Here is a 15,970-nt window from a genome sequence, read left to right on the forward strand (position 1 = left end):
AAGAACCTAATTAAAAATTCGGTGAAACTATAAATATTCAATGAAAAATATTCCTATAATTCCTATTCAATGACGACATGAAAAATATTTTTATAATTCCTTTTATTTTGTCATCATCTTTCTTTTACTTATTTATATACAAATTGTATCCGATATCTTCTCTTTTTTTTTTTTAACTTCCAAAATACCTTATCTTAAAAACAAAAATTATTTACAAAACTAATTTCTATATGATGAGTTCTATGGTGCCTTTTACTATAGTGTCTAAATTGCCTAACTTACTTTTAAAAATAAAAAATAAAATGTTTAAAGCAAAAAATAAAATATTTAAAATTTATTAAATATTATCTATTTATCTTTTTTGATAAGTTAGACACAATTTCAAAGACACTATAGCATTCACTTTTTTATATAATTCTTTAAACAATTTGACTCACAAAAACCCAAAATATTGAAGACATGAATTTTTTCTCTGTTTACGCTAGAAGTCTAAAACAAATAATACATATTTTCTCAAGTATTAACAAAAGAAGATATATAAGCCAACAATCCAAAATTTTCTCTACCCATTATTGAATTAAACCACTATCAACAGTCACCAATTTGTTTATAATTAGAAACAATCCCGACAAATTCAGGACGATAATAAAAGAAAAAAGGAAATCCAATTTCATAATCAACATCATCACAACAACAACAATCAACAATAAACAAAATTCATAATAAAAAAACTATTTCACACGTCAATTATTAGAATATAATTATGATCAATTAAGATCAATTAGTATTATTTAGTACTAGCGGCTCAACAGGCACTAACGTGCCTGTTCAGCTGCTTTTCTATTGTTCTGAAGAATTTAATTTTATTTTTAAAATATATTATTCGTTCTTTAAATTTATTAGATTATATTTGTTAAATTTTAATATTATCGTGATCTTATTTATATCATATTTTAGTGTTGATATTAATATATCATTTATTCTTTAAATTTGTCAAATAAATATTTTTTTCATCATTTTAAAATTAACGTAACCTTATTTGTTTCATATTCTGTTGAGGGTAAAACTACTATAAAAAACCTTTAAAATGCTAAATTATAAAAGTACACAATAAAGATATATGTATATTATCAGAAAAAGATATAGTTCCAAAAATAACGACAAAAATATTATCCTAATTTAAAAAGAGTATATATGATATAAATCCAAATGCATGTTAGTTATTTACAAAAGATTAATTTTTTCTAAATATCATGGATATTCATGTTTGTCTTCTTCTTTTTTAAGTGGTAGGCCAAAATATGATTCTGAATCTGAAGAGACCTGCATTTTCCTACAAATAATGGAAGGATAGAAGAAATGAATATGCTTATTTTTTTCGTTTTAAAAGATCAAACTATAAGAGTATTACTGAAAAAATAGGAGAATACAAAGATTGTGTACCTGAAAAAAATCCTTCATAATTCATCATACATCTCCTTGTCAATAACTTCTTGCATCTTGAAAAACTGTCAGATTTTATTTATCATAAAAATAACCGTATAAACGCTTCAGGTTTATTCAATTAAATTGATTGCTTATTATAGAGAAGAATTTAATTAAAACCTGTAGAATTGTGACATCTTGTTTTGCATTGAACTTTCTGAAAGGACAAAAAAAATGACATTAATCCTTGTTTATCATTGACAAAATGTAAATTAAATGAAATTACATCTTTTTTTGTTAGAAATTTTTTAATAATAATTACCTGCAATGATATTGTTTTGGTTCGAAATGAGTTAGTTGTGTTCTTCTAAGTTCATGGCTGAAAGAAAAGAGTTAAAGTTTTAACATAGTTGGTATATAGGACGAAATAGACGACAATATTTATTATGTAACAAAAGTTTATTGCATTACCTTTTTATTTTTTTTCCAATATTTCTCTTTTTATCATCTTCCATAGTTGAGTTTTGTCTGCTTTAACTGTACCTCCCCAACCAATAGAATAAATTTTGATTGGATGAACCTGTGTCAATTTCACGTTTGATCAGTAACACTAAAACAAAAATATGTATCATCAGTGTAGTTGTCACTGTCATTAATTCTATAATCCTTACTTTATTGTCGATTGGTCTCATTGATGCAATTGATTGCTCATCCTTCCATGTATTCCATAACGATTGAAATCCTGTTTCCTGTAATTTATTGCATATATGTATCACAATATATTGCAGTAGTGTCCTATATATTACTTTAGAATTAAGTAATGATATATCCCAAATAAGACATACCTCTACCTTTTATTAGTTTTAAAATTTTAATTTTATAATTTTATTGATAAAATTATAAAATTGATAGCAACATTTAAAGAAATCAAATTTTGAATTCTTTTTAAAGTATATACAAACATTGCAAACTATAATTTATTAAAAAACCAATAATGATATATTTTAAGGATGTATAATATAATTTTTATAATTTATATGTGAATCGTAGTTGGTGCATACCTGTTGGATAAAGTAGAGGTTCCAGTTCCTTTCGTTTATCTCTTTTAATATGCTGATGAGCTCTCTTGATATCAATTTATCTGTTAAAAATCTTAGTCATTAGTTGTTAAAATTAGTGAACAAAACTATCTATTCCAATGTTGATATTGTAATGATAAAATTACATAATACACGGATTATACTTGTAAAAAGGCTCACATATTTGCCAAGGACATAAATTACCTGAGGTGCAGGTAACAAAATTTCTTTGAACACCACATTCTTTGTGAATTATCCCCTTTTTCCATCTACTGTTCCTTCTTTGACTAAGATTTTTGTGGTTGACTGAGAAACACTTCGAGATAGAGCAACGTATAATTGACCATGGCTGAACACATGTTTAGGGAGATAGATCCCTACCTTAGGGATAGTTTGCCCTTGTGATTTATTATGTTAAGGCAAAACTCAACCTTACAGAAAATTGTTTTCTAATAAGCACAAAGGGCAGTCCTGAGTTCTCAGTTGTTTTGTGTTTTATCCGAGGCAGAAAAGCTCTTTTTCCAGAGTGATGGCCTGTTAAGATTTCCACGTCTAACATATTTTGAAAAGTTCCTCAACACAGTAGCCTTGTGCCATTGCATAAGCCTGCCTTAGGATCTATGTTTCTCAGTAACATCAGAGGAGCACCTTTTTTTACCTTCAACATATGAGGTGGCAATCCACCTGTGGAGATCGAGTTAAGATATTCTTGTTGATACAGATTATTTGTATCTCCTTCTACTTCATCAAAGGATGCTAAAATTCATTCGTCTCCCGGAAATTGGTTTATGACTATATCATTAAGCTGTTGCACATCATGATTCTTGGGTGTCAATATCGCTCTCTCCACCATATAAAATGCATCCCACCCATGAGATTGCAAATTTGGAAAGGTTTCTTCTATTAATTTGTGTAATGATGCCTCACCTTCCCATGGTATTGCCATGCCTACTTCTATTTGTACCAAGTCTTCACATATGGTAGGCTCAATCCCATCCCCTATGCGCATAAGATACTCCGCAAAATCACGATCATTAAGAGATCACATATTTTGTCGCAGGTGGAGAATTTTGGTGAATGCCCACAAATGTGATTTAACAATAGAAGCTGAAATCATTTGTGACTTACTTCCTTTCGGGACAACAGGTAGTACTTGGCGAAAATCCCCTCCCATAACCATCACCTTCCCTCCAAATGGATTATTATTTTCTAAGATGTCTCGTAATGTGCGGTCCAGTGATTCCATTGTCTCTTTATTAGTCATTGGCGCTTCATCCCAAATTATCGCGGTCGTCTGCCTAATCAGTTTTGCAAGATCAGATTGTTTACTTATATTGCACGTGGAGGATGGCTCTGCATTGATTGGGATCTTAAATCTAGAATGAGCTGTTCGACCACCAGGCAGTAAAGTTGCAGCTATTCCTGAGGACGCAGTTACCAAGACAATATGCCCTTTACTTCTTAAGTCTGCAATTATAGCTCTGTAAAGAAATGTCTTACCTGCTCCTCCTGGTCCATCCACGAAGAACACTCCACTTTCTCTTCGATCAATTGTATTCATAATGCATCTGAAAGCTGCAGACTGGTCATGATTCAATCTTTCTATAGAACACAAGTCTTCTTGAGGAACTTCGATGGACATTTCTTCTTGAATAATTCTAGGCATGAAGTTATCGTTGTCGTTGTCCGTGGTTAGAGCTGGTAAATCGTATTGTGCAATATGTTTTCCATGTTGTAGGAGGATGTCATTTAAATCCCTAAGCAAACGATTTTTCAACCCATTGCAGGTTGTAGTGCTTGTTGATGCGTAATCATCCACCATACATGAAAGAAACTCGTCCCACAGACTTCTTACATCTGTTGGCTCACAAAAAATTAGAATGGTGGCAAACAACCTTCTTAGAGCACATGGCATTCTCAAAATGGATGCCTCAACCAAACATGATCTTATACTACTATCACTCTCCAACAGTCTTTGATGCTGAGCGGATTGCTTAAAGGACGAATATTGGACACCATCGATTGTTAGCAAATCATCCCAACCAGTTGGGCCTCTTACATTTGACAACAGAATACGCAAATAGAATTTTTCACCTTCTGTTGGCGAAACGGTATAGATCCGACCAATAGCTCTCTTTTGTGACCTGCGTCGACGCCATTCTTTTTCCTTGCTGTGCCAACTGTAATATTCTAGGATTTTCCTGTACAAAAGATGCCTAGATTGTTGGTCATCGGCCCGATTAAGTGCAAAAAATTCAGTGAGCATTGTTCTTGAGAAATAGTCATTATTAACTATTTCAGAAATAGTTTGGTGCTCATAAAAGCTCACTTGATGTTGATTTGGCAAATGAACTTGCAACCTTTCAACTGATGGATACATTCAGTAAAGGTTGAATCTAAATATCCTCCAACATGCCTCTGGAGCGGCAATCCATCTTGCATCAATGAACTGTTGCACCTCATCATAATGAAAAATTCTGTGAACCTCCATTGCCACACGGTCTGGTCCCTTATAGCAATACTTGTATAGATATTTTATCCTCTTGATACTGCTACATATCTCTACATTGATATGACAATCATACTTCAGTAGTAGCCAAGGGTTATACGAAACCACCCATCTATTGTCAATTGTGACATTTTGGTTTATAGGGATTGGAGTATCAAATCGCCTCCTATATTGAGGATATGAGTCATCACCTTGTCGTATCTCTGGTACGAACTCTTTTGGGTAGTTGCATTTACATTGACCGTTCTTCATGCACGGTGAAAATTGATTTAGTGTTCCGCAAGGACCATGGACCATATGCCTTAGCACTGCCTCATGTAAGTGGGGTTCTGTTTCTTTACATGGTATTTCTGCTCGGACCAAACTATCATATTGGTCAGGATCACTCAACTTGTCATTGTTTTCTAAGATTAGCAACATATGTACGTGTGGCAATCCTCTTTTCTGAAATTCGGTGACATAAATATAACTTTTCACCTTTTCCAATACACCTTTGGTAATAACATCCTGCTTTAATTGTTCGAACTTGGCTCTGAAAATCCTAGTTGTTAGATCCGGACGATCCTGTGGAGTTTGAGTAGGACTGAGTTCCGAAGCTATTTCTGACCATGATGGATTGCATGTCATAGTTAGAAAAATATCCGGTTTGCCTTCTTTAAGAACAATAGCCATTCCATCCTCGTACCGTTGAGTCATGTCTCGACGACTGCCCACGAACGACGATGGTAATATCGTTCTTCTGCCAACATTTTCTAAAACAGATTTTAGAGAAAAGTATTATTAGTTTTAAAGTTTAAATTTAGGAACACGTAATGATCAATCATGTGGCCATTAAGTTGAATAATTACCAGCATTATTCTCTCCCGTGTGCAAAGCATCTTGCAAGCCTTGATACAGTTCAGCTCGAAGTTCCTTTTGTCTTTGTCGAACCCATCTTAACTTGCCTGTTTCCATTTTCACATAGTTGTCAACAACATATTGTTGAAGAAGTCGCCCCGCTTGCAAAACTGTTGAGTGATCATTGGGGCGGATCTACGAATATTGAGGATTATAGAAAATTGTTAGAAATTGTGAAATGATTTATTGGTACAAACTATCATCTACAGAAGTCTATAAATGATGTAACAAATATAGGAGTTTGTACCTGGAGCATATAGCTATAATATGTCCGGCATGATACTTTGTTTCCATGTTGAGTTCGAGTATTTATATCCCATTCATGGGTTCCAAATGGAAAAAGAAGAGGATATTGTAGTGGATCGTAATGCCCAACAAACTCTTGAATCCTTCTGAGGTTACCAGCATGAGTTTGAACCTTGATATCCCATCCTCGCACCATTGTTTCAATATCATCATCGACTATTATGGCTGCTACTTGTGAAGCAGTTGGGAGACTGTATTGTGGTTGATTAGCAGGTCGCTCTCTGATCACCAAACTACACTCTTGCACATCTAGTCGTTGTGCAAGCTGACTGAATACATGGATAAAAGGATTATATCGGTGCAACAATTATTGTAGCTTCAAAACCAAACTTTCATGCAATTGTGTGTTCTCCAGCATCCTATTTTGTAACTCGTGATCAGTATCGTATATATATAGTTGCAAGAAGCGTGGCCGCGCCCCTGATCCGGATGAAATCCTCCTATACTGTGGTACATTGATCCTTGAGCACGGAATGTATATATACCATGACTTGCTGAAGCTAATTGTTCGTCTATGTGTACACCACACGAAGTGAATGAAAAAACATGATTGTAACCACGAATGTGTTTCCTAAAATGGTTCCCTTCTGCAGAAGGGTCTAAGAAGATGTCTAATAATTCCTGAGGAGCATTTACTTGGGGCAAAGAGACTTTTCCTCCATTGCAACACATGTCAAATGTTTCATGGTGAAACAGACGTGCATTACAGTGTGTACATGTCCTTGTAGGAGGCAGTGTAGTTTGAAGCACTGTTGTATTCTCTTAAAAATTTCGAGCACAATTGTGGGATGTTCGGACATGGTGTCTAATTTCTGCACTCGCATAGGAGTATTAAAATATTATGTTATAGATTCTTTTCCTACATGTGCCAATAATTGTATGGTTAGGTACTCGGGTAGAATTTATTAATTATTTCATATTATTTTAGATAGTAAAATCAAGGGTGAACAAAGAATATATATACAACTTTTCAATTGAGGTTTGTGTTTTCAAAATTAAACGTAATTTTTAAAAATGTCATGTCTTTTTCTATATTTTTCTATTGCCTAAACTCATATAAGATTGTCAAAGTTTGAAGTTCTAGATAATATATGAAGTTAAATATATATTTAATAGAGCAAATTTTTATTCTGAGTTATACTGAAATATACAAAGAATATTTTTAAAATGATATAATTCTATTGTGTTTTTATTTGCTATTTAATTTTATGAAAATTTTGAATGTTGCCCACTAATTTGAAATAATTTTAATTATATTTTTTAAAATTATTATGATAAATTAACGATATAATAAAAAATTTGTCCATTAAAATTGCATAAATATTTTTTTATGGTTAACATACTTGGTGTTTTTTTTATTTTGTTATTTTTGTTGGTGTTTATGTTTATAATATTTTATACATTATTAAATTTTAATTTGATAATCTTGTTATCATCAAGGGTTTATTCCCTAGTAAATGTAACGATGTTAAAATTTATTTTACATCACTAAATAATATTATGTGTCTCATAGTTTTTGCTATTGGATAAACGATGTAGTAACATTTTTTTGAGTTAGTACTTAAATAAGTGATTCATTAAAAAAAATTTTATAACTCATAAGAATGTATATACCGTTATCTATGTTTTTAATTTGAGATCTACATTATTTAGTTACGTGTTGACTTGTAACTTTTAATATAATGTTTAGTTTTTTTATTTTAAGAAATTAGAACACAATTTCAAAGGCACTATAGCATTAACCTTTTTATATAATTCTTTAAACAATTTGACTCACAAAAACCCAAAATATTGAAGACATGAATTTTTCCTCTGTTTACGCTAGAAGCCTAAAACAAATAATACATATTTTCTCAAGTATTAACAAAAGAAGATATATAAGCCAACAATCCAAAATTTTCTCTACCCATTACTGAATTAAACCACTATCAACAGTCACCAATTTGTTTATAATTAGAAACAATCCCGACAAATTCAGGACGATAATAAAAGGAAAAAGGAAATCCAATTTCATAATCAACATCATCACAACAACAACAATCAACAATAAACAAAATTCATAATAAAAAAACTATTTCACACGTCAATTGTTAGAATATAATTATGATCAATTAAGATCAATTAGTATTATTTAGTATATCTGAATATTTATTATAGGAGATTACGTCTTTATTATTACGATTCTCTTAGTACCTATAAATACCCTTCTATATTATATCATTCCAAACAACTTGAATAGACAACTTGAATACACTCAATAATACACAAATCTTTTCTCCAGTTTAGTCTCTTGTCTCTAACATGGTATCAGAGCCATGGTATCCTCCTTGAAGATGATAGGTTGTTTTCCTTGCGGTGAAATCACCGTAGTTTTTTTCTATGCCATTTTTTCTTTTCTTTTGTCACTCCTTTGATACTTTTCACCTCATCAATTCGCTTGTTCTATCTGTCTTGTATTTTTTTTTTCGAGTCGAATGATCAAACACTATTGTCATCCGCTGTTTACCTATTCTCATGAAGAAATCATATAGTTTTTGCTCTCTTTCGATAGTTCCATCTACGTTCTCTTGTGGCAGTTTCGCCTGCGTAATCTCATGGCAGTTCCATCTGCGTTCTCTTGTGGCAGTTCTGTTTGTATTTTCTCGTGGTAGTTCCGTCTGTGTTTCCTTGTGGTAGTTCCGTCAGCACTTCCTTCGAATAGCGGCAGTTTCATCTGCGCTTCCTTCAGACAAGCGGCAGTTCCATTTGTGCTTCCTTCAGACGAGCGACAGTTCCGTCTACGCTTCCTTCAGACTAGCGGCAGTTCCATCTGCGCTTCCGTCAGACAAGCGGCAGTTCTATCTGCGCTTCCTTCCGGCAGTTCCGTATGCACTCGTTTTATCAGTTTATGCAGTTTTTTTTCTTTTTATTTCGTTGTTTTAAATAAGTTTCAAACTCATGTTGTCACTTGAGTTTGAGGGGGATGTTAGACTATAATTAGGATCAATTAGGATCAATTAGTATTATTTAGTATATCTGAATATTTATTATAGGAGATTTCGTCTCTATTATTACGATTCTCTTAGTACCTATAAATACCCTTCTATATTGTATTATTCCAGACAACTTGAACAGACAATTCGAATACAATCAATAATATATCATTATTTCTCCAGTTTAGTCTTTCGTTTTCTAACATCAATTAATCAATTAACAAAATCCCTCCGAGAATATCCAAGTTCATCTCAATTTTCGACTTATCTTACTCACTTTGATCTAGTTTTAAAGAACGCCCATTAAGGAACTCTTGATTTCTTTTTTCTTCTTTTTCTTTTCCGAATTTTTAACATCTCTAACATCTTTCTTTTTGTCTGAAGGAGCCACTTTCCTATTTTCATTGAAACAAAAATCATGAATAAATTAAAAACTTAAAAATATTAAAGCAGAGAAAACAAGCATGCATACAAATTATAATTTAGAATTAGTGATGTCAGTATATCACCTATGCGTTTGGCTATCTTAAAGAACATTGTTAGTTTCCAAAGTTGTTTGAATAATACTATTGCCATCACCATCAACATCTGACTCTACCAAATGATACTTCTTCTTAAGCCATCATGTTTGCTTTTTTTACCTTTTGATTTGATATCATCAGAAGCATAAACAATGTACCTATCTATCATTTGTGAATATCAAAAGGCATTGAAAAAATTGTAAAGGTAATGAAAGACCAAAAAGTATTGCTTTTGACTTTGTTTATATTTACAGTCTTTCGATTTAAAAATGCATCAAAACATGCTTCAAATTCCATTAAAAGTACTCTACAATTGCAATAATTAATATCTTTTTCAAGAAAAATTATACAAGATCAAGTGGAGAAAAATCAAATAAAATCGGAACACACACAAACAAGATAGGAGAGGAATGAACATTGAATGTGCCTTCATTAGAAATAAGAGATGGCGGGAAAACCTCCAGATTAGGATTATCATCAATAAAACGATCCTCCAAATTATCTTTATCGCTGCAATCTGACCTCTAATTCTCTATGTCAGCAATATCCAACCCGAATGACTCTCTATCCATCCCGAATATTTCATATACAATTAGTGACATCAATTCGTATATCACAGAAGATTCTTAGCATTTTTGTCATTTTGAGAGGAATCACCCACAACAACAAAAGAATTAGGATCAGATTGATGAATCATAGTGGTGACAAGGGTAGCAGCAGCAAGGCCGCAACCTTGATTCTAGGAACCCTAGATTTTTCTTTGGATCCTTGAGTGTCATTGCTAAGACTCAAATTTTGCTACTTATTCTGAATTACTACAAAAGAACAAAAATTTAAAATCTTAAACCCTTGACTCAGTTTTTTCACACTCAAATTTCACCATTTATCCAGAAAATAGAATACACGAAGAAAAATTAGGCACATTGTGGTGAAATTTAAAATCCTAAATTGAGATAAAACACAAAATTAAAAAGGCTAATTAGGAAAATTTTGCACATTGAAATCAATGTTGGAACGTGAAATGAGAAAGGGTGCAAATTGGGGATCTTTGAAAATGTTCTTCCATTTTCGATTTCGTTCTTCTTTCTTTCTTGAATTCTTCAGCTCAACGAATTCAGTTTAAGAGAAATTGAAGAGTTTCCTCCAAAGCTGTGGAGGTAACCAAGACTTCGATAGTGACATTGTGTTATGGAATTGCCACTAACAGCACAGCATTGGACGACAGATGACGACGATGGACACTCATGCCACCAAGGACGACGACATCAGCGAACAGAGGAGAAACACCACTGACTTCAAAGATGGTTAGGGTTCTACAAAATGTTAAGGGTAGTTTTGAAATTTTGAAAAATTAGAGGTGGGTTCAGTTTACTATTTTAACGTAATTATAAGAATATTCAAATTTTTAACAGAATATTCTGTTATCTCAAACGATTTTATCATGGCAGGGACTAAATTGAAAAAAAAAATTAACATCTAGAGACCCAATTGAAAGGAAAAAAAATATAGAGATTTAATTGAAAATTCGATAAAATTATAGGGACCTACAGAATAATTAAACCTATTTTATTTTATATATCCTTTATTTTTTTTATTATTTATGATGTATGTACCATAAAGGATTAATTTTTTTTTTCTCATTCATATTTTTTACTCAACAATTTTCTCTTCAAATGTGAGAAATCACATCAAGTATTGGCAATTAAAGTCTTGTTCTAACTTCTATCAATCAATTTGAGTTAGTCAAGTGGTCAATTTTCTTGTTCATTTAAATAAATGTTGAGATTTAAATCTCACTTTATACATGTAATAATTTATTAATCAACAATAAATTTTTAAATAGAGCATTAATCTATCAGACTGAAAAATATCATAGATAACAAAAAAAAATAGCACACCGATTAACTTATGGTAAGTGATAACTTTTTATCCCATTATTTCTGATATTATTTACATATCAATAACAATCTAAACTGGAATAATTTTTCATACAATAAGAAAAAAAATTACCCACTATTTAAATATCTATAGATGAAGATTCAATAAGTGATGACCAAGTTATCATCTTCTCTTATAAATATCTTATCAAACTCATGTATTTCTCAATTCATTTGACATATAATCTGTTTAAATTTTGGCTAAATTAGACATTGAATATTTTATACATACCTCTTACCTAGCGTTTTGAAATTGACATAAAATTATCTTAAACACTTTTGCCACCATCTTCGATCTTATTACTCAAGATACAATCATTTTATCGTCTGTTTTAAATACGTCTCGGAACAAAAATATTTTTATCTTTTCTTCTTTGAATTCGTAGTTAGTCAATAAAATTTAATAGCTTTTTTTGGTGTGTAATAAAATTTAATAGTTTTAATAAGAGCACGCAACAAAAAATATTTAATTTAAAAATAAAATATGTACTCAGGAACGAACCCAGTAGAAAAGAAAAGGGGGCACTTGCCCCCACAGTGTTTTAATTTTTTTTTAAAATATAGTTATATATAATATGCCCCATTTCAAATTTTAAATGACCCCACTATAAATAAATTAAACTGAATTAGCTAAAGTTTCAAATTCACTTTTTTAATTTCTTTATTATTTTGATTATTATTTAACCTAATCAAATTTAATTCTTGTGTCGTCACTCTTTTATTCCCTTAAACCCTCTTTTTATTTTTATATTTTCAACTTTTTTTTCCTTGTCTAGTGGTTATCTTCTCTTCATCAAAAAATAAATTTTAAATATTTTATGTTTTTTATATAGTTCTCCATGACTCTATGTATCTTTCAATTTCATTGTTTCTCTTTTTGATATTTTCAATTGCAAATTTTAATTCAAACAATTGTAGTTTAGGTATTAATCTAATATTTTATTTTCTTTGTGACTTTATATATTTTATTTTATTTTCGATTTACTCATTTTTATTACTTTATCTTTTGTTCTATTATATGTACCTATGTTGCGTATAAAATTTTAAAATAAATTTATTAATTTACTAATTTAGAATATATTTTTTATTTTTAGAAATAGTAATAGAAAAATATTTTAATTACAATACATAATTAAATAGATGTATAAAATTTTTCATATACGTAACATTATATCAAAATTAAATTAAAAAATATATAACAAATTTAATTATTTTTAAAAAAAGAAAGAAAAAATTGTGAATTATGTTTCTGTTATTTTATATAAACATACTTTTCGTATACAGATTTAATTATTTTACTATTTATATATAATTCTAGTTTCAAATTATAAATATTAGTGTATCATTAGGCGCTAATGTACCAATTAATTCAGTCTTTTATTATTAAATGTGTATAAAAAATTAGTTAGGATAATAAGGTATTTATAATTTAATTAAAATATTTTAAGTTCAAGTTTTAGAAATAAATAATATTTTTTTATAAATTATATATAATGAATAGTATTTTAAGAATGAAAGTGTTCACTAACTCTTTAATTTTTATATCTCTATATAATTAATAATATTTAATAAAATTTATTTTAGTATATATATTTTTGCCCCCACTCTTAAAATTTTCTGGGTCCGTCACTGTATGTACTAGTGATATTCCTCAAAACACTATAAAAGAAAAAAAATTCACTAAAATTATTAAAACAATAAATTTAATCATGAATAATAATATTAGAATCGGCTAACTAATGCACTAAAACCACTTTTGAGAAAACTATAAAAAAAATCTCATTAAAATTATTAAAAAATTAATTATTTTATATTTGTACAATATATTAAAGAATTTAATTTAATACATTATCAGTATAAAATAATTTTACACGTACATTTAATTACATAATACTATATCAATAAAAATAATTAACTTTCACTTTAAACGTATGAATAATCATTCAAAAAAATAAAAACAATACCAGTTCATCAAAATTAAACTCTATATTAAATACATTCAAAATTTTAAAAGTTTCTATTATTATCTTCTTAAAGATGTACGTTTTTAGAGCAACTTTTAACATAATATAGAAACCTCTTAGAGCACCAATTCCAATATTACAAAATTGACACACTAAATTAATGTTGAGTCCTAACTACCAGCCAGGAACATAGCAGCCCAAAAGAAAATTTTGGTGGGAGGGAAGCATATTGGGCACATCCAGTCATATCAAGTATCAAGCTTCTGATGTGTTAACATTTCTTTACCATAATTGTTGGTACCACCATAGTGTCAAATTTTATATTTTATAATAAAAAATATATGTTGATTATTTTTGTATGCTTTTTATTTTTATATTAAAAATAATTGGTGTAAACCGAGAAAAAAAATTATTTTTTATACTATAAAAAATATTTAAAAAATATGTTTGTAAAATGGTGTAAATACTATTTTTATTTAATAATTGTACAATTTGCTTTAATTTCTTCAATACAGAGTTATGTACATTGTACATTACAGAAACTAGAAACTACACATCTTATCATCACGTACACAATTTGCTTTAATTGCACTGTTATGTACACTCTAGAAAGTAGAAACTAGAAACTACACTTCATCAAACGTACTTGAAAATGACACTTTCACCCTTATTATTCTCCATTTCATGTTGAAAACAATTCATGAGTATTATATATATTTTTTAAAATAAAAATTCAGGTACAGTTAATTTTATATAAAATTGATAGTTGACTATCATTAAATAATTTAATAAATTTAATTAAATTATCATCTAATGATTCTTAACTATCAACTTTACATAAAATTAAATTTTTATCTTTTTCAAATCAAGTTTGGCTATATAATAACATGGTTAATTGTGGGAGCAATTAGAGGAGTTTGATGTTCAAAAAATCACAAGAGACATAAGCTAAGGCCATACTGATCGTGAACATCTTTATTATCTTTTCTTAGTGAATTTGTATTTAAATTGTTAAATTTAATCAAGAATTAATTGTCTTTTAGCCACTATGGATGCTACTTTGAGTCTTCTGCAATTCTGTTTATTTTAGGTAGCATTCAGTTGGATTTGATGGAGTTTCTACAGCACAAGAATTGAAGGAGATGACAGCGAGGAGCGACGCGTGCGCGTACCTGACGCGTGCGCGTGATTTGGAGCTTTCCATGGCGATGCGTGCGCGTGCCTGACGCGTACGCGTGAAAAGCAAAGCTGCACAGCAACGCGTGCGCGTACTTGACGCATACGCGTGACACGCATAATAGACCATCGACGCGTACGCGTGACTGGCGCGTACGCGTGACTGGCGCGTACGCGTGACATGCACCACGTGCAGAAAATGCAAAAAACGGTGGGGGCGATTTCTGAGCCCCATTTTGGCACTCAAGTAAGGCGCAGCTCTCTGCCAAGTTAGGCGCGAATCCAGTGAAGTCAAGTGGTCTCCACGTTACAAGGCGTGGATTATTTGATTGATTCTGATTCAAATTTGAATTTGAAAAGAGGAAAAGATATTATCTTAATTTTAGATATTAGATTTTAAATTAATTGGGATTGGTTATAAAAAGGAGAAACTTTTCTTCTTTAGAGGATTCCGAGAGATTCCATTAGAGAATTCTATACCAATTAACATTCCATACTCTACAGTTTTACCAGAATCCTTATTTTTCTTCTCTAAGTCATGAGCAACTAAACCTCTATTGTTAAGGTTAGGAGTTCTGTCTATTGTATGAATTGATACTATTATTTTTCTATTTTAATTCATGTTTTGATTTATATTTCAATAATTGTTTTTGTTTTTTATTTTATGAATTTGGGTTAAACGGAAGTATGACCCATATTCTAATTGAGTTCTTGTATAACTTGGAAAAGCTCTTTACTTGAACAACAATTTGAAAACATATTATCCTGAATTTCTAATTGTTTGTATTTAACGGGATACGTGACATATAATCCCCTTATTTTTGGATAATTAGGATTCTTGTGACATATAAATTGGAATTTGATCATCACCCTCTAATTGGAATTAATTGACTAAGGAATTGACAGTTAATGAATTTTAGAGGAGACTAAGAAGGTCTAAGGAATTAGGGTCTAGTCACAAATAGTTTGCCATGAATTAAATCTTGCATGATTAAAATAGTTAATAAAAAAAGTCAATCCGAAAAATAGATAACTCTGAAGTCTTAACTGTTTTCTCCCATATTTTATTTTCAACTTAATTACTTGCTGCCTTCTGATATTTTGAAGTCGTTTTTTAAACCTTTTGAACATCTCAAAATCATTTTCTACTTGCCTAACTAAGTAAATTAATTAACCATTATTAC

The 15,970-nt window shown here is 30.4% G+C and overlaps 1 protein-coding gene and 1 pseudogene across 1 annotated transcript; both read right to left on the bottom strand.

The window, feature by feature from the left end:
• Nucleotides 1-2,756: 2,756 nt before the first annotated feature.
• Nucleotides 2,757-4,884, bottom strand: LOC130933542 (uncharacterized; annotated as a pseudogene).
• On the bottom strand, nt 4,885-6,888 carry LOC130933544 (uncharacterized). The gene is made up of 4 exons (XM_057863174.1): nt 6,671-6,888; nt 6,158-6,485; nt 5,862-6,045; nt 4,885-5,765 (listed from the first exon to the last, which is right to left on the bottom strand). The coding sequence occupies exons 1-4, from the start codon at nt 6,886-6,888 to the stop codon at nt 4,885-4,887; spliced, it is 1,611 nt and encodes a 536-aa protein (XP_057719157.1).
• Between the last annotated feature and the right edge of the window lie 9,082 nt (nt 6,889-15,970).

The sequence above is a fragment of the Arachis stenosperma genome, chromosome 6 (assembly GCF_014773155.1).
Source record: "Arachis stenosperma cultivar V10309 chromosome 6, arast.V10309.gnm1.PFL2, whole genome shotgun sequence".
NCBI classification, from domain to species: domain Eukaryota; kingdom Viridiplantae; phylum Streptophyta; class Magnoliopsida; order Fabales; family Fabaceae; genus Arachis; species Arachis stenosperma.

Excerpts from the sequence above, each read along its gene's own strand:
- LOC130933544 (XM_057863174.1), bottom strand. The coding sequence starts at position 6,888 with ATGTGTTGCAATGGAGGAAAAGTCTCTTTGCCCCAAGTAAATGCTCCT. Across the intron at positions 6,486-6,670 it reads TTCCGTGCTCAAGGATCAAT|TCAGCTTGCACAACGACTAG; the intron begins GTACCACAGTAT and ends CCATGTATTCAG. Across the intron at positions 6,046-6,157 it reads ATTATAGCTATATGCTCCAG|ATCCGCCCCAATGATCACTC; the intron begins GTACAAACTCCT and ends CAATATTCGTAG.